The sequence below is a fragment of the Olea europaea genome, unplaced genomic scaffold (genome assembly GCF_002742605.1).
Source record: "Olea europaea var. sylvestris unplaced genomic scaffold, O_europaea_v1 scaffold311, whole genome shotgun sequence".
NCBI classification, from domain to species: domain Eukaryota; kingdom Viridiplantae; phylum Streptophyta; class Magnoliopsida; order Lamiales; family Oleaceae; genus Olea; species Olea europaea.
Genome location: NW_019249854.1, coordinates 405,847 through 431,731, shown reverse-complemented (window position 1 = coordinate 431,731; position 25,885 = coordinate 405,847). Strand labels below are relative to the sequence as shown.

General features: G+C 32.4%; 2 protein-coding genes across 2 annotated transcripts; one reads left to right on the top strand and one right to left on the bottom strand.

The window, feature by feature from the left end:
* Nucleotides 1-4,751: 4,751 nt before the first annotated feature.
* On the bottom strand, nucleotides 4,752-6,655 carry LOC111385260. The gene is made up of 2 exons (XM_023009637.1): nucleotides 6,245-6,655; nucleotides 4,752-5,226 (listed from the first exon to the last, which is right to left on the bottom strand). The coding sequence occupies exons 1-2, from the start codon at nucleotides 6,551-6,553 to the stop codon at nucleotides 4,918-4,920; spliced, it is 618 nt and encodes a 205-aa protein (XP_022865405.1). The 5' UTR covers nucleotides 6,554-6,655; the 3' UTR covers nucleotides 4,752-4,917.
* Nucleotides 6,656-17,784: 11,129 nt separating this feature from the next.
* Nucleotides 17,785-23,806, top strand: LOC111385250 (O-fucosyltransferase 30). Its single transcript, XM_023009628.1, has 2 exons — nucleotides 17,785-18,438; nucleotides 22,339-23,806. Exons 1-2 carry the CDS (start codon nucleotides 17,996-17,998, stop codon nucleotides 23,390-23,392), a joined length of 1,497 nt encoding a protein of 498 aa, XP_022865396.1. The 5' UTR covers nucleotides 17,785-17,995; the 3' UTR covers nucleotides 23,393-23,806.
* Nucleotides 23,807-25,885: the final 2,079 nt, after the last annotated feature.

The window sequence follows — 25,885 nt, the reverse complement described above, 5'->3', positions numbered from 1 at the left end:
ATCTGTCACAAAATAATTCGACAGGTTACAGATTATATAATAACATGTTTTACAAAAACCCAGAAACTTTTTTTCATATCCAAACACTGAGATCAATAGATTTGAATTGATAACGTTGCTTCATTGGATTGACACAATAGCATTTTCTTCCACTGGTGCTGATTCTGCGGGAAACGATCTCTTCGCCAAAGTCTTGGGTACAAAACCATAGTCGAGGAGAGCAAGAGATAATTTTGCAAACCATTGCCTAGAAGCTTGCTTGAGACCATAGAAGCTTTTTAGAAGCTTGCAAATAGTCTGATTACCCTTTGCAGTCATGCCAGGTGGCAATTCCATGTAGACTTCTTCATGAAGATCTCCGTGTAGAAAGGCATTGTTGACATCTAGTTGCTGGAGATGCCAATTTTTTATTGCAGCCATAGCAAGAAGAAGACAAATGGAAGTGATTTTGGCCACTGGAGAAAATGTGTCAAAGAAATCCAGCCCTTCCCGTTGAGTGTATCCCTTCGCCACTAAACGTGCTTTATAACGTTCAATGGTCCTATCAGCCTTATATTTAATATGGAAAACCCACTTACAACCGATGGCTACCTTGTCTTTAGGAAGAGTAACAAGCTCCCAGGTTTTATTTAACTCCAGAGCCTTAATTTCATTTTGCATTGCAACTTGCCATTCAGGTATTTGGGTGGCCTATTTGAAGGTTTTAGGCTCCAAGGAGTTTGAGATAGAGGCTGAAAATGCTTTATGAGATTTAGATAGTCTATTATCAAAGATAAAGTGCTGAATGGGATAGATGGTGGTGGTAGAAGAAGAACAACCGGGAGAGGAAGAAGTCTGAGATGTAATGCAAGATGAGTAGGCATTGCCACAATAATAGTCTTGCAAATGAGCAGGTGTGTGTTTAATTCTGCTGCATTTCCGGAGTGGAAGGGAAATGTCAGAGGTAGTGAGTGGAAGAGAAGAAGTGGAGAATGATTCTTGAACTTCTTGTGTGCTGGAATCACAAAGAAAAGAAGGAAATGTACAAGGAGATAGACTTGATTGAATTGGGATAGATTGAGCTAAAGGTAAGGATGGGCTAGGAAGGCAAGTATCTGGAAAGGAATCTGAGTGGGGAAATAAGAGAGAATGAGATTCAGAATGAGATGGAAGAACTTTAAAAGGAAATATTGTTTCATGGAAAATGACGCTTCTAGAGATAAATATTCTGTTCGAGGTTAGGTCCATCAATTTATATCCTTTGAAATCAGAAGGATATCCCAGGATTAAGCATTTTGATGCTCTTGAATCGAACTTTTGTCTATGTTGTGTCAAGGTGGAGGCAAAGCAGAGACAACCGAAAATTTTGATATTGGAAAGATTTGGTGCTTTATTGAACAACATTTCAAAAGGAGTTCTATTTTGGAAAAGAGGTGTGGGTATTCTGTTGATGATGTGTGCAGTAAGCACACAATCACTCCAAAAATTAAGAGGCATATTAGCTTGAAACATCAGTGCTCTGGCTGTGCTTAAAAGGTGATGGTGTTTTCTCTCCACCACGCCATTTTGTTGTGGAGTTTCTACACAACTTCTTTGGTGTAATATGCCATTTTTATTGTAGAATTTGGAGAGGGAAAATTCATAACCATTATCAGATCGTAAGATTTTGATAGGGACAGAAAATTGGGTCTTCACCATTCGACAAAAGGATTTAATTAAAAAGGAAGTTTCTAATTTTGTTGTCATCATGTAAACCCATGTACACCTTGTAAAATCATCTACTATAGTCAGAAAATATTTAAAGCCAGAGTAAGAAATTGTGCCAAAGGGCCCCGTCACAATGAGTCAATTCAAACTTTTTATTCGATTTATTCTGAGATACAGAGAAAGGAAGCTTCCTTTGTTTGGCTAGAGGACATATTTCACATACATGAGTACAACCAATGTTGATAGATGGTTCTATTTGCTTAAGAAATGTCATCCTTGAACTAGAAACTTGTCCTAGCTTATAATGCCAAATGTCTAGTTGTGAATGGGCAATGGCAAAAGCAGAAGGTGTGGAAATGATCTGATTGCTGAATTGAGTTTTTGGGGAAGCTTGGATGAAGTGGTAAAGTCCTTTCTCAAATGCAATCCCAATCATCATCTTCGTTGATTGGTCTTGTAGACTGCAATGAGAAGCAGTAAAGGTGAGGCAAAGATTTGATTGATTGGTGAGTTTAGACACAGACAACAGGTTGAAAGAAAAAATGGGAACATAAAACATTGTGAAGGAATAAAGAGTCAGAAAGACATATAGTGCCAATATGGGATGCAGGGACTATGACACCATTGGGAAGATAGATGGATGCATTAATGGATTGTGGTGTAGTATGATAAAAGAGAGGAGAACGGATCATGTGATCTGTTGCACCCGTGTCAAGAATCTAAGAAGAATTGGATTTAAAAGAAGCAGCAGCGGAACCACAATAAGCAAAATGAGATATAATACCAGAGAAATGAGATGTGGAAGCAAAATTGACAGCTGCTTTGGCATTGTTCTGGGTAGATGGATCAGATGATGTTGAGTTGGCAAGTCCCATTAGTTTTTGATATTCTTCTGGAGTAAAAGAAAACTTTGGTTGCTCATTACAATTCTGACTGGAAGCTTCTTGATTCATAAGTGCAGCATGAGCAGATGTGTTTCTTTTCCTTTTGGTCCGGTCCAGTTTGGAGGATACCCATGTAGCTGAAAGCACTTGTCTATTCTATGTCCATTATACCCACAATAAGTGCAATGTGGACCAGATGCCTTGGATCTGCCCTTGAATGACTTTAGTTGGTAAGCTTGCTGATTGGGGTGCTTGGCCATCAGGGGCATGTGTCTCATTATACACACCAGCATTATTAAGTTGTCTTTGGCTTTCTTCTTGAAGCAATAGTGAAAATATTTTGGCCATGCTAGGTAACGGAACCATGAGGAGCAACTGACTTCTAACAGATGCAAAAGAATCATTTAACCCAACTAAAAATTTTAGCACATAATCAGATTGCTGTCGAGTTTGCAAAAATTTGAACAACTCACAGGTACATGATGCCATTTTTCCACACGTACATGTTGTGAATGGCCTATAACTGATATATTCATCCCATAAAGTCTTAAAAGAGCTGAAATATTCAGTGATAGATGAAGATCCTTGACTTATGCAGCTTGGGGATTTTTCAAGATGAAAGACTCTTGGTCCATCACTTCTTAGGTACCTGGTTTTGAGTTCAGTCCAGAGGTCGACAGCCGATGCCACGAACAACGAGTTGTTTCTTATGTCTTTGGTGATTGAATTCATCAACCAAGAGAGGACCAAATTGTTCGCACACAGCCATGCCGTGTGATTAATAAGCTTGGTCAGCAAGAGGAGGAGAAATTGTGCCATCAATGAACTTTACCTTGTTCTTGACTGTCAAAGCCATAATGACTGATCGACTCCATGCGACATGGTTTTCTCCATTAAAAATTTCTGATACCAGCAACGCACCAGGATTGTCATTAGGATGAAGATAATACGGACTTGAGGAATCGTCTGAAAGATTAACGAAAGAATTGCTTGAATTTGCAGGAGGATTTATGGATGAATCCTCAGAATTCATGTTGGGAAATTAGTGTAGGAAATTTCAGAGCAGAATTTCTGTAAAGAGAAATTAAGTTTTGCAAAGCACAAGCAGATGAAGTTGCGGAAGTATTCAGCTAGATGAAACTAGCTCTGATACCATGTTGAATTGCAAGATTAACCGGAGAAAATTAACCAAAGAAAAAGAAAGAGAGAGAAAGCAACTTGAAGAAGGAATTCATATTTCATTGATTGTCTTCATTGATCAGATACAAGCCATATTTATACTAGGAATTGAACGGCTGAAACAACAAACTAAACAAACTGAAATTAAATTGAATAACAGAATGATTAACTTAACTAACTAGAATTACAACTAACTAACAATAACGGTTAACTTCTTTTCCCAGTTAGTTTTTCTTTCATTTTTGAATTCTCTTCATTCCTTTTTATTTCCATGTTTCCAATACGAGATGCAAGACTCCAACACTTTGGTTCTTGGTCCTTGGTTTTTTCTTTACTTTTTACACCCGTTCTTTGGTTCTTGGTTTTTTCTTTACTGTCCATTTAAGCTATCCTCTCTTGCATAATTTTAAAGAGGTTGTTCGGATTAAAGCAATATAATGACAAGATAGTCATGCCTTTAGGGATCCATTAAAGTGTAACTTTTGTAATTCTTCCAATTTGAATATATTATAAAATATAAATTGATTTTGATTAGTGGTTATGATGAATTATGGGCTGCAATACCATTTCTCCGGATGGAAAGTCATTCTAATTGTGATTTATTGTATGCACATTAGAACAGTGCATTTCTTAAGATGTAATATTTGGGATAAATGACAGTGATCTATTTGATATAATAAGAGTATTGTGTCTTTTTTATATCTCTTAGGGGTTGTTTGAACCCCATTTTTCTAGAAAAATGTATTTTGAAATAGTGTTATGATGGAGAATGTGTGGTTAAAAAATAAGGAAAAGTTTTGAATTTGCGTGTAATATTATTTTATTGAAAAATATATGGTTGAAATGATGTCAAATCACTATTGAAGAAAGTATTTTGATAAAAAAATGGGGCTCAAGCAAGCGCTTAATGTTTATTTTGTTACAATGCCGATCAGGGGCTTTCGAGTAAATTTCTAACATGAGCACCGTATCAAAGACAAACTACATATTACCTACTGTCATGTTCACATGGCAGCAATTTTTTTTCCTTGCATCAACCTTTGGACAAATGTACTGCTAAAATAGGAAAAGAACGATACTTATCAACAAAGCCGTTGCATTAAGATACTACAATCAGAGTTAGACAAGTAGGGGTAGAATGAAATATTCCAAAGCTGCATGCGATGAACTAACAACAAAATAGCAGTAACTTCGTCATTCCAAAACAACATAAGAACACAAAATTGTTTAAAAAATAATAATAAATAAATAAATAAACACGTTGATGCAGAGTAATAGGATTATGTAAGGAATGCGCTATAGTAAGTTGATCACTCACCACCCGGAAGATCCGACTTTGTGCACGAGATTTTTTAGCTTCATGAGCTGCTACTCTGAGTAGTTGAGTGAGATCTGCATGACTGGAAGATGAATCTACAGTGATTCCTCGCAATGCAGCAGTTGCAGAGTCAACTTCACTGCTGAACTCTTTTCGGAGCTTCACAATAACAAAAGAAGCATAAGGAGAAATCAGCTTTATCTGTGTTACTAGTACTTGAACACAATTGAAATTAAATGATACCAAGAAAACAAATGGCCAATTTGTTAAAAGTGAACTAGATACATTTCGTTGATCAGGGATTCAACATGCCTTGCACACTGCTTCAAAAACTGAAAACACTAAACAGTAAGCTCAGCCACCTCATCTGTGAAGAGCAAAACACATCCCTTCCAGCATAATGTGCAACACACCCACTAGGAAATAAAAATAAATAAAAAAATGACATAACAGTCTCATCCAGTCACAGATTGAGTTTGTCTCCTAAACTTCAAGTTACTAAAGAAAATTTCCTGTGAACCATGCTTAAACTCTAGTACTTTGTCTTGCAGGTGAAATTCTACAGTGCATTACCATTAGAGACTCAATTTTCGAGAAAAATGCAATCAGAGCTCAATCGAATCAAAAATTTTAACAAAACGATAAAGAATCAGAGAAGGAAACGAAAGGACATGAGAGGAAGAAAAACAACTCTTCTCTAGACGTCACACACAGAAGTCGAAAAACATTCATATCAAGATCGGTACAGAGTATTGATACTACAAGAGTGAAGTACAAAGTACAAGATTTTAGCTTTATTTCTTTTTGCAATATCAGCCACTTCATTCTCACCAAAATATTGAGGAATCGACAGATTCAGGTGTAAGCAAGCTTTGAACATTATATCTTGTTGTATACAGAAAATGAAATTAATGTAGCGCGTCTCCCCTATAATCTGCCAAAGAAAGCAACAGACTTCTAGAACTAAGGTACCAATGGAGCATGTGACCTGATTTAACCCAACCCTAACTCAAAATTCCTGAAATAAAACCCTCTATTCATCCTATCCTGACCCTCGGGTTCTCGAATCCAGTTACAATAAGCTCAAAGAAAGATAGTGCAAATATTTGTGATACCGAATGTATCAATTTATATACTAATTGTATAAAAATGAGATTGAAGGGAAACAAGAAACTACCCAGGAAAACGTTTTAGTCAGGGCTGCGGAGGCAAAGCGGTGATCGGGGTTAATAGTGAGCTTAGCGTTGATAAATAGAAGTATGGCCTGCTTTATGGACTCCAGTCTCGTGAAGGGTCGACCATTAGGTCCCGCCGCCACCTTCATCTCCACCATTGTTTCTGGGCCGATGTCGATGCAGAACAGTATGTCCTCATTGAACAATCGGGCCGGTGGCAGCGTATATCCAACAGTGCCTGGCCCCGGAAGCGACGGTGGAATCCCTGGTGGCGCTGGAGAGCTCCGCCCTTCTGTTCCTCTTCCTTTCATTAGTTCGTCGTTGATTGGCGAAAGGAGGAAAATGTGGCAAGTAATAGGGATAGATTCTTCACTGTTTGGTTGGAATGAAAATAGACGAGGTGAAATACAATCTTGCCAAGTGTAAATCATTCTTTAAATCAACTTTTATACTCTGTCATGCGACAACACCTAGGGGTGTCAAAAACCTCGATGGCTCGGACGGCTCATGGCTCGGCTCGGAAAAAGCCCGAGCCCGCCCTACTCGTGGCTCGTAGGGATCCAGCCTAGACTCTGGCCGAGCCTCAAAATAAGAGGCCAGCTCGTGTCACGGGCCAAAAATGGCCCGTGACAAAAATGCTCGGCTCGAGCAGATTAAAGAAAAAAAAATTTTGAAAAAAAAATTATTTTACCTGCTGCACGGCAGCAGGTCACAGGCAGCTGTAGGCAGCAGGTTACAGCTGCCGGTTAGGGCAGCTATAGCTGCCTTTTGTTTCGTATTGGTACACAATACTGTTATCTTTTTGAAATTCAAATTTGAAAAATAATGCGGGTTTTTTTATCTATAAATACGAGATGATTTTTGAAGTTTTAAATCACTTTGCTATCAATTTTAATTCGCATTATTTCTATATCATAGATTCAGATTCAAGTTTCAATTTCTTCTTTCTCACTTCTCATATAACAATTAATATATTCAATTTCTTTCACTTTACAGTCTAATATTCAGTATTTTTTATTATACTGGTTATTATGGATTTTACAAGTGATGAAGTTAATCAGTTTGGCGGTAGTTCGAGTACTCCATCTAACTACGATACATGTGAAAATGTTCCAATTAATTTGGAGGATATTGAAAAGGAAGAAGTTCAAGTATTCGAGACAAAAAGGTCAAAAAAAGAATCATCGGACTGTTGGCAACATATGACACGAAAAAAATTGGTGTTCAAAATGGAGTAAATATTTGGAAAGCATGTTGCAATTATTGTGGCAAAGAACTTAGTTGAAAGCCTGGCTCGAGCACAACGCATTTGAATAGACACGCATTGAGGAGTTGCAAAGCAAAACTAGCCGATCTCGACTCGAAACAAACCGAACTAGTGTTTGGCGGTTCTAATTCTACTATTTCCACCTTTGTATATTCACAGGAAAGATTTCGTGAAGGAATGGCTGCATACGTGGCTGCAGCAGAGATGCCGCTTACGATGATAGACTCAATACACTTTACCCGACTCGTGCAGAAATATCTCCAACCGAGGTATTCTTCTTATTCTAGAAATACTCTTCGTTCAGATAGCATAAAATTATATAACAGAAGAAAACAAATTTCTATTGAAGGTCTAAAAAGTTTTAATAGTGTGATATCGTTTATTTCTGATTTATGGACTGGTTGTAATAGAAAAGGTTATATTACTGCTACGACTCATTATATTGATCACATGTGGCTTCTACATAAAAGAATTATTGCATTCAGATGTGTAGAATTTCTCCATAATGCCACTAATATATACATGGTTTTAAAAGATATCATACAGGAATATGTTATACAAGATATGGTTCGAAGTTTTACTTTTGATAATGCTGCAGTGAACAAAGTTGTTATTGAAAGATTTATTGCTGATCTTAATCCTGTATTTGGAAATTTATTTTTTCATCAACGTTGCGTATGTCATATTATTAATTTGATTGTAAAAGTTGGATTAGAACATATAAGTTCACCTTTAGATAAAATTAGACAAGCAATAAATTTTATTACTGTGTCACCAGTAAGAAAACAAGCATTTAATAGTTTGTGTGCAGAGTATGGATTACAGGAGAAATCATTTGCCACTGATGTAACACACAGGTGGAACTCTACATATCTTATGTTACATTCGTGTGAAAATTACGATAAAGTGATTTCACTATATTATAATGGTAGGCATACACTCGGACCCGAACATAATTTGGAAGATTGGGAATGGACTATTGCATTTTACGTGAAAAAATTCTTACAACCTTTTTTCGATGCTACAAAGGAATGTAGCGGTGTTTATTACCCTACATCTTCTCTTGTTTTACAACATTTTTTCTCCATTTCACAAGTATTTTATAAAAATAGGAATTTGCCACTTTTTACTGATGTAGTCCGTTCTATGGAGTTAAAATTTTGTAGATACTGGGAATAGTTGCCTTCTTTATTTCTTTTAACTTCAGTAATGGACCCTCGACTTAATTTAACTGGCACAAAAACTACTGTAAAGGGGATATCAGATTTTTTGAATATAGAATTATCACACGTGCATATAGAATCTTTTTTATGTGAAATGTATAATTATTATGCTGAAAAGGAAGGTCAGCGTAGTTCTACTTCCCAAAGTTCTTTTTCAAGAAATATTTCAACAAATTCCGAAAATTTATGGAATTATTTAGATAGCAATACAAGTGCTCCTTCATTTAGTTTTAGTTCTAGCTCATCAACATCTAGAGCGATCAATATTGGTGGTACAAATCTTGAAATTCCTTATGAGTTAGCTAGGTATATGTGCGTGGATGTTCGCAGTGTGTTGCAACCGCACGAATTACAAGAATTTAGTCTTTTAAATTGGTGGAGATGTAACGAAAGGCAATACCCAATTGTATCAAAAATTGCGTGATCTACTAACACCTCCGGTGTCTACGGTAGTATCGGAGGCTGCATTCAGTTTAGGTGGTCGAATTTTATCAGATGAACGATCAACACTAAAAGAAGATATATTGGAGGTTTTGATATGTTTGAAGGATTGGGAATGTGCAGAATTACGTGTTCAAGAACATGTTGATAGTATAATGGCCGAAGAGTTGCAGCATATCCAAACATAGGATGTTGTAAGTTTTTAAATTATTTATTTTTCTTTAAGAAATGTATTTTTTAAATTTATTTGATTCAAAAAAATTGTACACGAAATATTTTATTTGTGTACAATTTTAACTCCGCCTACGTTAATTGTAGTCGGTCCCAAGCCTGGAAAAAGGAGGAGGGTTGTAATTTGTAACTTTTATTTATTTTATTATTTGTATAAATTACATAATTTTGAAAGTTGTACTTTTATTAAATTTATAATTTGTATAAATAAAAAATGATGCAATTTTTAAATTCTTTCAAAAAAATGTCATTCAACAATTTGCACCACAACAATTAGCATGTGAAAAAAACGTCATTAAAAATTGCAAAAAAAAAAATTAAAAAACCGAGTCTGCTCGGCTCGTAAAAAGCCCAAGCCAAAAGCTCGGGCTGAGCCTTATTTTTTTGGCCGAGCTTTCGCTCGGCTCGGGCCCAAAAAAAGCCCGTTACGATTTACTCGAGGCGAGCCCGAGCCCAAAATTTCGGCTCGCGAGCCGGCTCCACTCGGCTCGTTTACATCCCTAAATACACCTGACAGTTTAAGCAATTGTTTGGAACAAATTTTTAGCAAATTTTAGCTTTTTTTTTACCGTTAAAAAGTAAAAACCAACCACTATTATTGACCAAGAAATACAGAATTACATATGAACTCTTTTGACATCTAATACGCTAATTTTGAAAAAAAAAAAATTATGGAAAATCAACTAATTTTTAGTTGGACTTGAAACAAGGGCTAAATTTTTGACAAATTTTCCTCCAATGAATACTTGACAACACTTGTAATCAGGATAAATATATATGTACAAACAAATTGTTACAAAATGGATTACTCCCTCTCACAAAAGAAGCGGACCCTACATGAATTTAAAAAATGTTGGTTTACGGTCCCTATCCCCATTGTGAGTGTAAGTAAAATTTTTTGTTCAAATTTGTGTGTACATTTAGCACGATCCCTTGTAATATCAACAAAAATGTTAAAGTGTACAGGTGACATTTTCCTAAAATAAACGGTGTGATTGTGATTGTTAATCTTCATTGATGAGATGTTTGAGCCACATTCTTTAAATTATATTTTTTTCTCAAAATTTATTTTTAACTATATAATATTGAAATAAAATAATTTTGTACGTATGTTTAAATTTTTTTCTACTTTGTAATTACAAATTTTTTTTTTTGAAAAGTCATGTTTTACAAATCTATTCTATTAAATTGAGGATCAAATGTGGACTAAATTTATGAATCTAATGCTCTTATATGGTTAAAATCTTCATTAATAACATTAAAATTATATGCAATGTCCAACTGAATTTGATAGAAATGGTATAATTTGATAGTTCTAGTCACATGAAAATCAAGATTCGTAGGTTTTAGAAATTTTGAAGACCTATAATTACACATGTTATATGTGTTGACGGTTATGCAATCTAGCTTTGAGTCCCGTATACATTGCGTACGATTTTAATATCCACATTTACAACTTCGGTCACATGCAAATTATATTCATAGATCTAAAAAGGTTTGGAAATATATGACTATGAAAGAATAAAGAATGAATGTGCTAGTTTTTCTTTCTTTCTTTCGATTTTCAAATTATCGTTGTTTAAATAAAATGATCGAAGTACAACTTCAATTTTTTACATCGAAGCAATTACTCTTGAAACTATCTACATTTGCAATAATGAATAGAGTTGGGCATCGAGTGGTTTAGTCTGAATTTTTCAAGAACTAAAGACACTAAGGAACTTCGAGTGTTATGCAAATAAAACCATTCAGTTTTTCATGTAACTATTGAAACAATTTAGTTTTAGTCTGGCTTCAATTCTACGTTTTTTTTTAAAGAATAAAGTTCCCATTAATAATCGAAATTTATAATTAGATATATACTTATTGAATTCTCAAGGATATATGTTTGAATTCTTTCCTAAGCTCCACAGGCTTGGTTGGATTGTGATGTATTTTTATAGTAGATAACATTTTTATTGTCGCTTAACTAACGAAAAATTACATCAATCCCTATTTTTTTAACTTTGAATTTTAAAAATAATGTAATCCCTGTTTTTTTAATTTTTTATTTTTGAAAAAGTCATGTTTCACAAATGTATTCTAAAAAATTGTGGATCAAACGAGGACTGAATTTATGACTCTAATGCTCTTATATGGTTGAAATCTTCATTAGTGCTTGTTTGTGCCTCATTATTTGTGAGTAACGTATTATGAAATAGTGATTGATGTTGAAATATGTGGTTCAAAAAGAAGAATTTTTTTTATTTACGTATAATATTATTTTAATGAAGAATGTGTGGTTGAAAATGAACATTGTAGAAAGATAATGTGGAATAATTGATGACAAACAAAGCCTAGCATTAAAATTATATGCAATGTCTAATTGAATTTGATAATTCTAGTCACATGGAAATCAAGATTCGTAGGTTTTAAAAATTTTGAAGACCTATAATTACACATGTTATGTGTGTTGACGGTTATGCAATCTAGCTTTGAGTTCAGTACGTACTATTTTAATATCCACATTTATAACTTCAGTCACGTGCAAATTAAATTCATGGATCAAAAAAGGTCTGGAAATATATAACCATGAAAGAGTAAAGAATGAATGCGTTGGTTTTTCTTTCTTTCGATTTTCAAATTACCATTGTTTAAATAAAATGATCGAAGTACAACTTAAATTTTTTTACATCGAAGCAATTGCTCTTGAAATAATCTACATTTGCAATATTGATTAGAGTTGGGCATCGAGTAGTTTAATCTGAATTTTTCAAGAATCAAAGACACTTGTGATGCGTTATTTTTCCATGGAAAATGTGTTTTTTTAACCAAATTCCTACTTTTTTAATGTTTGATTGACATTGTTTTCCATGAAAAACATTTTTCTACTTTTGGTCATGTGACCATATTTGTCTAAAAATCAAGAAAAATATTTTATTTAGGGGGAGTAGAATTTCATTTTTTCTTTTGCTTTCTTATCTATCTACTATTTCCCATCTACCCACCAATAAAAAATGAACAAGTATAATATTTTTTATTTAAAAATTAAATAAATCAAATACATTAAATTGACAATTTCCATACAAATAAGTTATAGACAATTGAATTGCCTAAAATTTATTTTATTTTCATACAAATTACGTGCTTGCAATCAAACACATCCTTATTGAACTTCGAGTATTATGCAAATAAAACCATTCAGTTTTTCATGTAACTATTGAAACAATTTAGTTTCAGTTCGACTTCAATTCTACGTTTTTTTTTTAAAGAATAAAAGTTCACATTAACAATCGGAATTTATATTTAGACTAGTCGTTGACATGTGCGTTACACAATTTTTGCATAATTGTGTTTTTGTTAGTGTAAAAATTGTAGGTGTTAAAAGAAAAATTGTTGAAAATTTATTGTATTATTCAAGAGTCTTGAGAGCATATTATTGCCTCCATAATGCTCTATCCAACAAGTTGATCATTTTAAAAACTAATATTATTGCACATATGATAATAAAACCATTTGTTTAAGTTGATGATTATATACTATACATTAATCCTTTTTTGGTTAGCTTTCTTAACAAAAATATAAATACGGTGAGCAAGTCTCTCCATAACATGAAAAGCAAGTCTCCATTTTATGGAGACTTCACATCTCCATATTGTGGAGAGATTTCTCATAATATGGAGAGATCCCTTAGATGATTTTTTTTTATTTATTTAAAGGATATTTTCTAGCTTCTTTTTTTTTTTTTTACATATAATTTAACATTTACCTTAAAAAATTAAATATATTTAAATATTGACCTAAAATTTCCAGTTAATATTTTTTAACTTATAAGTTATTCTTTTACTTTTAAATAACTTTAGGCGATTTTTTGACAATTGACCAACTTTTTACATTTTAGAAATATCATAACCCACATATAAAAAATTACTTATAAATAAAGAATCACTTTTATGTAAAAAAAAAAAAAGAATCACTTTTATGTAAAATTATTATTACTAATAAAATTATGTATTTATATTTTTTTCTTTTATTTGAATTTGTTTATTAGTAATGTTTTATTTGTCGATCATTTTTTACTATCACTATTTTATTTCCAACAATCACTTTTATGTAAGAAATTATAAAAAAATAAAAATACTAATAATAAGACAAAAAGTATTTGTAAAATGTAAGAAGTTACTTATAAGTAAGAAATTCACTTAAAGTTATTTAAAAGGAAAAAATAACTTACAATTGTAAAGCGACAATAATTTTATTAGGAATTTTTATGTCCAAAAAAAAATGTACGTTATACCAGATAATTTTTTTAACAAAATGATGTAAATTATATTGAGAAAATTGTCGCGAAAAAATATTAAATATTAATAAAATAATTGATTTTTTTAAAGGAAAAAACGAGTTATACGCATTTTTAACACACACGTTTGATACACATTTAATTATTTTTGATATTCATTTAGATCATTCGATATGTCTATGATATTGTTCTTGAAATGAGCTTCGAAAGAATATAGAAGATTTATGGATTTGACTAACATACAATAATTGATAAATTTTTAAAGTTAGCTTGTTATCGAAATTTTCAAAGTAGTAGTTTGAAAATGCCTACTTTGACGCCCCGTAACATTTGCTACGATTGGCCGTTTCGCGGACCGTTAACGATGTGCAATACTATGCCGTGAGTACTTCAAAATAATATTAAGAATGTTTATGTATATTATTATTTTATGAAAGATTGTGTGGTTGAAAATATGAGAGAGAGAAATATAATGTAATGGATGGGGGGGGGGGGGGGTTCTTGACTCTTTTTCTATACAATTTTATTTAAGTCTGTGTGCGTTTTTACTTGTATATATGTTACAATTTTATTATTGATATCATAAAACCTTTTATTTATTTTTATTTCGTATAAAATAACTATTCTTTCCTTTCTTTTATATCAAACACTTAAGATAAACGACGTCGTTTTTTGCTCTTGAGGTAAAAAAGAAAAAGAAAAAAAGCGCGCTACAGTGTGTCCCCTTAAGGATTGCCCTTTTTATATGGTAGTGATAGTGAAAAATATGGATTTATTTTCTATTTAAAAGTCATTTAGTGTTCGTAATTTCAATCATTTTTATGTAAGAAATTATTAAAAAATAAAAATACAAATAATAAGACAAAAAATATTTGTAAAATGTAAGAAGTTACTTATAAATAAAAAATTCACTTAAAGTTATTTAAAAGGAGAAAATAACTTTGTGCCCAAACAAGGGATAAATCAAGATTCTATTTTAAAAAAAATTGTTACTCTTTGTGCCCTTTTTATATAGTAGAGATAGTTACTTTACAATTATAAGTTATTTTTTTTACTTTAAATAACTTTAAGTGAATTTTTTACTTATAAGTAACTTCTTACATTTTACAAATATTTTTTATCTGTATTTTTATTTTTTAATAATTTCTTACATAAAAGTGATTGTTGAAAACAAAATAGTGATAGCAAAAAATATCAACAAATAAAAACATTACTAATAAACAAATTCAAAAAAAAAAATTAGTCTCCATGCTTGGAAGTCTCAATCCTCCATAATACGGAGGCTTGATCTCTCCATAAGTTTCCATAATAAATATGGAAAGATTCCTTTGATATATATATTTTTTATTTAAATGATATTTTATTTATAGATCATTTATTTAACATATAAGTTAATATTTAATTTTAAAAATTAAATATATTTAAATATTTACTCCAAATTTTTAAGTTGATATATTTTTAAGTTACAAGTAACTTTTACAATTATAAGTTTTTTTTTTTTTTTTTACTTTTAAATAACTTTAAGCGATTTTTTTTTTTTTTAACATATAAGCAACTTTTTCATTTTAGAAAGATTTTTTGTCTTATTATTAGTATTTTTATTTTATAATAATTTTTTACACAGAAGTGATTTTTTTTTACTTATAAGTAGTAATTTTACAATTATAAGTTATTTTTTTGCTTTTAAATAAGTTGAAGTCACTTTTTACAACCTACAAATATTTGTTGTCTTATTTGCATTTTTATTTTTTTTAATAATTTCTTACATAAAAGTGATTTTTTACTTATAAGTAATTTTTAATTATAATATAATTTTTCTTACCCACATGTAATATTTTACCTATAAGTAAGATAGTTGAGAGATGAGAGTTGGTAGGACGTATGGAAAGTTGTGTTGCAATTTATAATTGTAAAGTAACTACTTATGAGTAAAAAAATAACTTTTATGTAAAAAATTTATTATAAAATAAAAATACTAATAATAAGACAAAAAATATTTCTTAAATGTCGAAATTGCTTATAAGTAAAAAAATTCGCTTAAAGTTATTTAAAAGTAAAGAAATAACTTATAATTGTAAAAGTTACTTATAACTTCAAGAATGAGCCACGGTTTGTGCAATAATATAAGCAAATGATTTGATCTGAAAAAGTATGGCCATAGCGTATGAAAGTGGAAAGAGAACGTGTGTCAGATTCAAAGTATGTAGGAAGAATCCAACCAAATATTGCCTCCTCCGTATCGTAATAAACAAAAATATATATCAAACAAACGACGTCGTTTGCTCCCACAAAAAACAAAAAAGCAAAAAATAAAAAATAAAATAAAATGGAAGAATCTACTGTTCTTTATACAGTGGCTCAAAATTGCCTTTTTTTATGTAGTAGTGATATATACAGATTGAATTCTCAAGGATATATATATATATATATATTTGAATTCTCTCCTAAGCTCCTTGGGCTTGGTTGACTATGATGTATTTTTATAGTAAATGACATTTTTTATTGTCGTTTAACTAACGAAAAATTACATCAATCCCTATTTTTTAACTTTGAATTTTGAAAATAATGTAATCGAAAATCAAGTGTTCCCCTCCCCCCTCTCAACCAAGTCCTCGCCACTGGAACAATATAATCAAAGAAGGATAAAATGAAGACAATCATATTGAGCTCTATAGTTGCTTCATCATAGTCTTATGTATTGCAAAGGGGTTCTTTGTCGGAGTAAGTATTAGAGCGAACAGTCACTATTCTAGGAGTCGTCAAGGCGGATTGGCTAGCTCGTCTCTGCTCATGAATTTGAACCCAATTGTCTATAAGTTGGCCCTAGCTTGCATCAGCTACATTAAAACCAAATTTGATGTCTCTACCAATAAATGCAAATAATTATCCACACATTTTTTTAATTTTTTAACTCGTTACTCTTTAGTGGTTTTTGCATTAGTTTGATTTGTGTTTTTTTTGGGTGGTGGTGGGGGCGATAATAGAGTGGAGTGAGATGAAGATTGGTTGTGGTCAATTAATTGGATAATTTATGATTAATGAATTAAATCCACCAATGTCCCACTCAATTTGATTTTGTTTCATCATGACCACCAAACTCTATTCTTAATGCCACTATGACCACTCAATTTAATGTTAATTCACTATGGCACCAAATTTATATAATATTTCACTATGACCACTCAATTTCCTTTCACTATTTTCTTTTTAAAAGGGATAAAATTGTAACTTTGCATTATATAAAAAAACAAAAATAAATTTATTTTATTTTATTTTATTTTTCTAAGTAACATTTTTTTAAAATAAGTTTTATTTTATTTCATTTTTTAAGCAACGTTTTTTAAATAAGTTTTTATTTTTTATGTTATTTTTCTAAGCAACGTTTTTTTTTTTAAAAATAAGTTTTTATTTATTTTTTATTTTAAAAAAGATTATCTTATATATCTAATGCAAAGTTACAGTTTTACACATTTTAAAATTAGTGAAAATGGTAAAAACAAGTTGAGTGATCATGATGAAACGTTATATGAAATTGGATGACCATGATGAAATAAAATAAAATTCAATGGCCATGATTACACTAATTATAAAGTTGAGTGACTATGGTTAAATAAAATCAAATTGAGTTGCCACGATGACACTAAATATAAAGTTTGGTGGCCATTGGTGTATTTTAATCCGTGATTAAGGAAAAAAAAAAAAAAAGAGAAGATAAGAAAATTCAATAGATTTAAACTTCTTTTTTGGTAAATAATTTGTTATTTATGAAATGCGTAATTTGTAACTGAAATGAATAATTGTGACCCACAATTTATGTTATTGTAATTGACATTGCGTGATTTGTTATTATTATGTGATCATAGGGTCACAAATTGTGTTATTGTGATGTAGCCTTGTATAATTTGTGATTAATATGTGATCGTGAAGGTAAATTATGTGTTATTGTATCTGATATATTTAATTAAATTTTAAATCATAATATTTGATCAGACATCACAAAATATGATATCCTAATTTCTTAAAATTTTAACAAATTATTATTTTTAGAAATATATATATATTTTCCCCTTAAACTAATGGCATTGTCATCGATTTCACGCTTTTCCCTTTTGTTGGCCTCTCTCCTGCACCATGTGCGATGCTCCTCATTCAATTGAACTGCTACTATAGTGAATTTTCCATGTTTTAATGCGTCTGCTTTCTCATTTTTCTTTTGATCATTAGTGATGAGTATGAAGTGGTATGATCATTGATTTGTTAAAGGCAAGCGTGGTGTTAGATAACTCCAATTTTTCTAACACTCCACCCAGAAATGGATTCCACTCTTCACTCCAACAGAACCAATAGGTGGAGAAAGAGACCCCCAAATTGCAAAACCCCTTTCCTCACATTCTTCACAATCCTATTTTGTGTAGTTTTCTTCATCTCCTCCAAATCCCTATTTTCCCCTTCAATCCTCCAAATCTCCTCAAATTCCCAATCCGATCTCCCCTTACAATGCACCATCACAAGCACCATTGGTTCACCGGAAAAGTTCCTCTGGTACGCACCACACAGCGGATTCAGCAACCAGCTCTCTGAGTTCAAGAACTCAATTCTAATGGCTGCGATTTTGAATCGAACGTTAATTGTTCCTCCTGTACTGGATCACCATGCTGTTGCTCTAGGGAGTTGCCCCAAATTCCGGGTTTTGAATGCTAATGACTTGAGATTCAAAGTCTGGACTCACAGTATTGAGCTCATCAGCAAACGCAGGCAAGTTGTAAAATTTAATTAGTATATACGAACTTTATATGTGTTACAGTAATAGATTCGTGGTTATTTACTCACTCCACCTCGGTTATTGCTGTCTTTCGATTTTGATTTCTTGGGAAAATGTTGGCAATGTGTTCAATACTTGTACATTTATCTGTCATTTTCTTTTAAAAACGATTTGTTTTTTAGTAAATTTATCTACAATGTTTGTACTCAAAATATTTGGCGATTTTGGGTGCTAATTCTTAATTTTGATCTCAAAATATACAGACCAATGGTACCCAACAATATGCTTGGGTTTTAAGAAAAATGACATGTATTCAGTGGGAGATATATAAACATGATGTATTTGGTCGATAACAATTTGATGCGGTGTCATTGTGGAAGTGTTCAATGTCAAACATTTCTTGAGAAAAACTATCGGAAATTAATTGAGTGACAAACATATTGAAACAAATGAACTTCAGCAACTAACGTCAAATTTCATCGTAAGTTGAGTACCTAACAGTGTTTTTACCCTGATTTTAGGTGTTAAACTTTCTTTCTCATTCCTCGTTTATGATTGAGTTTAAATACCTTAAAAACAGTCACTCTTTAGGATAACATGACCCTTAAGTATAATTTTATGATCATCTGTATTCCTGGGATGACTGATGACTAAAAAGAACTATAAAACCATATGATTTTACTTGACCCAAACCCTTTAAGATCTAAATTACTTGCCCAAAATTGTACAATTTAAAGTTTATCCCTCTTCCATAATATTAACTAGATCTATGTAAAAAATGAGCAATCTATACCAAGCCAAGGGGCCTCATCTTGGACGTGTCTCGGAAACTCATTAATGAATACAGAAAAATGGTAAGGACTCAGAGTTGAACTGTGATGCAAGAATATGACTATAAAAATTCTATATTAGCATCCCCACTAAGCCTCTGTTGTGGCTCCGTTAAAAATAGACTTTGGAGGAAAATGTGTTTCGGAATAGTTACTTTTGGAGAATGTGTGGTTAAAAAATTAGGAAAAGTTTTGGTTTACGTATAATATTATTTTATTGAATAATGTGTAGTTGAAAATAAGAAAAAGAAAAATGCATTTTTTCAAAAATGGAGTCCAAAAAAGGGCTAAATCCACCCTGTTGAATCCTACATTGCTCATATATGATATCTTAAATAATTGGCACATCTAACATATTATTTTATCCCTCTTAACACTCACGAGAGGTAGCCCTATCATATGTTATATAAATAAATAGAAGTGCAAGGGATTTTTGTTGTTCTTTATATTTCATTGTGATGTGGGTTACTGACTTCCATCATAGATCTGCCTAGCACAAAGTCAAACTGGTTTTGCGAGACCTTGCAATGGGGCACTATAGGACAGTGAAAATCATCATCCGCGTCAACATGTTAATAGAGTTGCCCCCTCAATTAACTCTTACGGTTTGTGAAATGCCCAACCCATTATCTTGTGGTAGACTTTTTGTTTTTTCTCCATGTCAGTGCCTGCGTGGGTTCCTTAACAAATGGTGCAGATCATCAGTAATTGTAGTTAAAGTGTCTTTCATGATTTTGAATATAGTTTCTACGTCATTAGTAGCTGTAGTTAAAAGTGTTCGACTGTTTAGAAATCAATTTGTAGGTCATCAGTAAGTGTAATTAAAGTGTATTTTACTGGTTGTGATGGTTTCAAAATTTTTCTTGAAGGGTGGAATTAGATTCTTTGTGTTCAACAAATTTTGTAGTTAGATAATGATAACATGGAAGACTGGATGTAAGGGCATAATATGGAAGGAGTCTATTCTATTTCTATGAATGCAAATTATTTTGACCAATTTTGTGTTCTGTATCACTCATGCACCAAGTTACCAAGTAGGAACAAAAAATTGATGTCAATAATTATGTAGTGATTTTCAAGAAAAATATCAGAAGGGGTAAGGAAGAAAATATGCAAAATAAAGGGAAGGCTCTAATCATTACAGAGAAAATAATAGTTAGTAAAGAACAATAGCAGAATGTCAATACTTTTAATGATTTTGACCTCTCTTTTCATTTTGGTCCTGCCTGTTTGGATTAAAGAGAAAGGAAACAAAATTAAGAAAAGAAGCCAAGAATCCTTGCAATTTCTTCTCTTTGAAAACTACCCAACTAAATGAAAAACACAATGTAAGGCAAAAAGGGGAAAAATTATCTTAACTAGTTGTAATAGTTCGAAAACTGTGAACAATACGAGTGAATCTTTTTTCTGATTCTATAGTCAGTACCATGAAAGGTAATTATTTATTTTTGCTGATGAACAGTGACATGAATTGTGACTTTCTTCGAGAGGAATTAGGTCAAGAGTGAGAATAAGCTCTGATACCGACCAATGTAAAACAATAAAGAGGAGAAAGAAAGAGACTGAAAAAGAGAAGAAGAATTCGGAATTAGGGACTCTGAATATTCGGGTTTTTGATAAGGCTCTTTTCATCAATGTCTGGTCTTATCTTTCTCTCTATCCATAATAACTTAGTCCCAGCCTTCCTGGTGCTAAAGCCCTTTGTTTGCCCCCTCTTCTTAATAGAAACAGAACTCTGAAGCGCTTGCTTGGTTCAATTAAGCCATAAGTGAATAAAGAATCTTTTTGCGTAGGTGTATATAATCTCTCTAGTTCGAAAAAGGGAGATTTTGTGCATGTACAATAGGCTTGAAAAAACCAAAGTGTTGCTTCATAAATGTGGCAGCAAGGGCCAGGGAGCTCGAACCTGGTAGAATATGGCTTCTCAACAGGGTCCAATTTATCAAGACACCAGAAGGCTGAGACTATTCTATGAGTAATATCAATAAAATTGTAGAAAGTCTTGATTGGAGCTGCTAGACAAACTACCTCATTCTTAATTTCCATACTTGTCTTGTTTGCCAACCAATATTAAAGCCTACAAGTCTTTGTATAAGCTTTGAGGTGAAAAATACCTGAGGCTGAGGGGGGCCCTATTGCCGAATTGTAGAACCATGGGCTGAAGCAAATCGGAACTAGACAATGGAAAGGGAATGTAAAACTTTTTTGTAAGAGAAATTTCATTGTCAATGAATATCTGCACAATCTAATAATATTAGTACTATTTATTCTGAATCCCTGACAAGAATGGAAAGTTACTATAATAAGAAATTGAAAATTTTCCTTAACTGGGGAACTTACGAGAAATAAATCAACGATCTATATTTACTCCTGGAATAAGTGTATTTTTTGCATGCGACCTCTGTTGTTAAGAAACTATTTTTGTCACTGAGAGGGTATCTAAAGTAGTCTCCATCACTTCCACACTAAGATTTTTATACCTGAAATAAGTGTTATTTGATCTTCATCCTTTTGATAGATGTCCTCACTTTGTGAAAGGGATCCTTCTAGTGTAGTTAACTTTTATCCTCTACAGAGTTTGTTATGTCTCAATATCCAAATTTGTTTTTGAGTAGATAATTGGTCGAAATAATTTCACAATATTTTTGTCGTTTCATCATCGTTTGCTTTTCGAGATATTTGTTGAACAACTTTCTTCCCATCTTTGGTTCCAAGATATGGTGCAACTTTGAGTACACTCTTGTTTGAAACTCAAGAATCGCCCTCTTTCTTTTTAGCTGACTTCGGCATTTTCATAGTTTGGTAAATTTCTACAGGAATTCTCTTTTAGTTCAACCAGCATTTGAAACCTTCTTGTTCTACCACCATTCCCAGTGGCTAAGTTATCATTATTCCATCCAATCGATTTGCTGTTTGCATTCTCATTGTTGGATAGAAAGGGGGGAAAATGCATCCTTATTAATATTTACGCAAACAAATAAACTTATTTCACATTGTTCTTTGTAATTGCTATACAAGTACTTTATGTTAATATTCTGAGTTTTGCTATACTTGTGGTTGCAGGTACACATCCATGGCAGATATAATTGATCTTTCATCTCTGACGACCATTGCGCATGTCAGGTTTATAGATTTCAGAGTTTTCGTATCCATGTGGTGTGAGGTGAATATCAACTTGATTTGCTCTGAGGACTTAAGTAAGCACTCTTCTTTACTTGAAAGCCTGAGACAATGTGGATCGTTCCTCTCTGGGTTGAATGGAAATGTGAAGAATTGTTTATACGCTTCAGAGGAAGATTGTAGAATGACGGTGTGGACATACCAAAAAGATGGTGAACATGGGATTTTGGATTCATTTCAACCTGATGATGAACTCAAGAAGAAGAAGAGAATTACATTTGTGAGGAAAAGGAGAGATGTCCAGAAGACCTTTGGTCCTGGCTCTGAAGCTGGATCAGCCAGTGTTTTGGCATTTGGGAGCCTTTTTACTGCTCCTTATAAGGGCTCGGAGTCACATATCGACATCCATGAAGCTCCAAGGGACCAAAGAATACAGTCCTTGATTCAGAAAATTGAATTTCTTCCTTTTGTTCCAGAAATAATAAATTCTGGGAAGAAGTTTGCTCGCCAGACAATTAAGGCTCCTTTTCTTTGTGCACAGCTTAGATTATTGGATGGTCAATTCAAGAACCATTGGAGAGATACGTTCCGGGCATTGAAAGAAAAACTGGATTCTTTAAAACAGAAGGGTCCTCTCCCAATTCATGTATTTGTAATGACAGACCTTCCCATGAGCAATTGGACTGGAAGCTACTTGGGGGATCTGGCAAAAGATTCGGATACTTTTAAGTTATTTATCCTTAGAGCGGCAGACAAGATTGTAACAGAAACTGCTGAGAAACTTGTGAGTACAAGACATAATGCAAAATTTGAGTCTGCTGTCAATAGTCTTGACAGGGGAGAGAAGCATTGTAATCCTCAATCATTGCCCGATATACTTCTATTTATGGAAGAAACTGTTTGCAGCTGTGCTCATCTAGGTTTCGTTGGGACTGCTGGCTCAACCATAGCTGAAAGCATAAAATTGATGAGGAAAGATAGCGTATGTTTGCCATGAAATTTCGAAAAATTCTCGTGCAACAATTTTTGTCTGCTGATATGGACTTCATTGTTTCACCTCCAAGAATGTGATCGTTGTTGCAGTGCACTTGTATCATTCATACTTGCCGAGTTAGAAGTAAATTTAAGTGCAAGTCAAAAATCTCGGTATCAGAATTTTGTTGGCCTGTTTTGTTTGAGCATACTTAACTCACTCAGCAAGGAGCTAAAAAAAGAGTGTATATTTTATTAATAGCGGGTTAGAGTATTTCCAAGAAACTTTTAAAGGATGGATGCCTTTTATTTTAAATAGTTAAATTTTTAAAATTAAGCTTTAGGAAATTCTTTTTAGTTAACTTTTAAAGTAGTGATTCATTCCCTGTTTGTACTTTTCAAGATTGTATTTGATAAAATGACAGGTTCTGATGCTCAATTATTTTAAATAATTTATATTTATATGGTATATTTTAGCTATTCACATGTAAGAAATATATTAATTGAAAAATGTGGAAAAAAAACAATGAATGTTGGGAAAAGTAGTTTATTTGTTGGAGTTTATAAAAAAAATTCAAATTAAATTTAAGGATAATCCCTATTATGATCAATTTATTATTTCTAAACAAATTAATCGATAAGTATTTTGGGTCAATACTCGGTCTAAATATAAAAATATTGATTTGATGAATTCACGTGAGATGGCAAATGGGTTGAATTGTTCACTGGCTTGTCGATTTGATTCATTCAACCAATAGGCGGCTCAAGCTCGTTTTAAGGCGAGTAATGTCTTGAGTCGAGCTCACTTTTCGGATTGTAAAGGTCACGAGTCGGCTCATTTTTTGGTTTATTTTGTTAATCTCGTGGACTCATGAGCTATTCGACTTGACCTACAAAACCCACGAGCCAGAAAATCAAGCGTTGCTTAGGCTTCCAAACCCATTGCTAACCTTAAATTTATGTTTCATTGGAATGTTTAGGGTTTATTTTTCGATGAAAAAAATGGGAGAAAAGAAATTCTAAATTTCGATGAGTTAATTATTTCAATAATCGATCAAGTTATACTATGATCACGACTTATTTACTAAACTTCGAAGTTCTTCATAGAATCACAATATTCACTGAACTTCTCCTATTCGCACTCCATCCATCACCCTAAAAAAACAATTACCTTATTTGCTAATTGGTTAACGAAAATTCCACATGGCAAGTTACGATCGTTAAAAAATTTACAATTTAGTCAAATCATTGTTTTATTACTTATCCAACTTACACCCGGTTACAATTTATTTATCGAACTTCAAAATGCTTGTTGGATCAATCATTTTTGAGATGTTGTACTAATCCATCATCCGCCATATTTCGTTCCCTTCTTTACTAATGTATCACACAGAAATCTCATGCAGTAAGTTACATTGTCGAGTTGTAATTTTTTTAACGATTGTAACTTGTCTCATTGAATTTTCGTGCGATACATTAGCAACGAAGGGACGAAATATGGTGGACAATGTAGTGCAATATTTCAAAGATGAGTGACCATTGAGAAACATTTTGAAATTTGATGGAAAAATACAACCAAGTGTAAGTTAAATGAATAATGAAATAATAGTTTGGCTGTGTTATTATTATTATTATTTGAAATAATAGATTTATTAGGTTGATGGATGGAGTGTGACAAAGTTCATCGATCATTTTTTAGTTTAGCCGGTAATCGTGGTTATAAGTCAATGAACTCAAACTTTAATTGATTCACTTCCATCTTTCCCAGTTGAATGGTCACTGAACTTTGCCCTATATTACTACTTAGTCACTGAACTTGGAAATATAACTCAATGGTCACTGAACTTCGTCAAGTGTTACTACTTCATAACCGAACTTTAAAATGTATCTCAATGGTCACCAAACTTTACACTGTGTTACCCATCCGTCACTCAAATAAAAAAATCTATTAAGTCCAACAAACGACGTCAACTTGAGTGACAGATGGATAACACGGTGCAAAGTTCGGTGACCATTGAGATACATTTTAAAGTTCGGTTATGAAGCAGTAACACTTGACAAAGTTCAGTGATCATTGAGTTACATTTTTAAGTTCAATGACTAAGTATTAACATAGTTGAAAAATCAAATCGACCTTAGTTACGTTGGCACTATTCGAACATTTTTGTACTTTTATTTTTTATTATTTGTCAATTTCTTTTAGTGTTCTAACTGTTTATCTTTCAATCTATTTATACGGAGTTTGAGATACGGTGAATTGATACTAGTTAATCTAAAAATCAAACGTATTTTTTCAGCATGATGAATGAATATTAGTAACAATTCTATTTTTATTTAATTTATGGGTCTCTGATTTTCTGTTTCCTCTTTTTTCCTTTCATTTTCTTTGATTTCTTCTTTCATAGAGGTCGATTTGAGAAGTTTAACCCTTGTTTAATCCCCATTTTGAGGGATAAAATGAATTTTTGAATAATATATTGATGGGAAATGTGTAGTTAAAAAATAAGGATACATTTTA

What these genes read in the sequence shown, in the direction of transcription:
- LOC111385260 (XM_023009637.1), bottom strand. Translation starts at nt 6,553, where the DNA reads ATGAAAGGAAGAGGAACAGAAGGGCGGAGCTCTCCAGCGCCACCAGGG. An exon ending in TGACTAAAACGTTTTCCTGG is followed by an intron (nt 5,227 to 6,244) that starts GTAGTTTCTTGT and finishes GTTATTGTGAAG; the next exon opens with CTCCGAAAAGAGTTCAGCAG.
- LOC111385250 (XM_023009628.1), top strand. Translation starts at nt 17,996, where the DNA reads ATGGATTCCACTCTTCACTCCAACAGAACCAATAGGTGGAGAAAGAGA. An exon ending in GAGCTCATCAGCAAACGCAG is followed by an intron (nt 18,439 to 22,338) that starts GCAAGTTGTAAA and finishes TTGTGGTTGCAG; the next exon opens with GTACACATCCATGGCAGATA.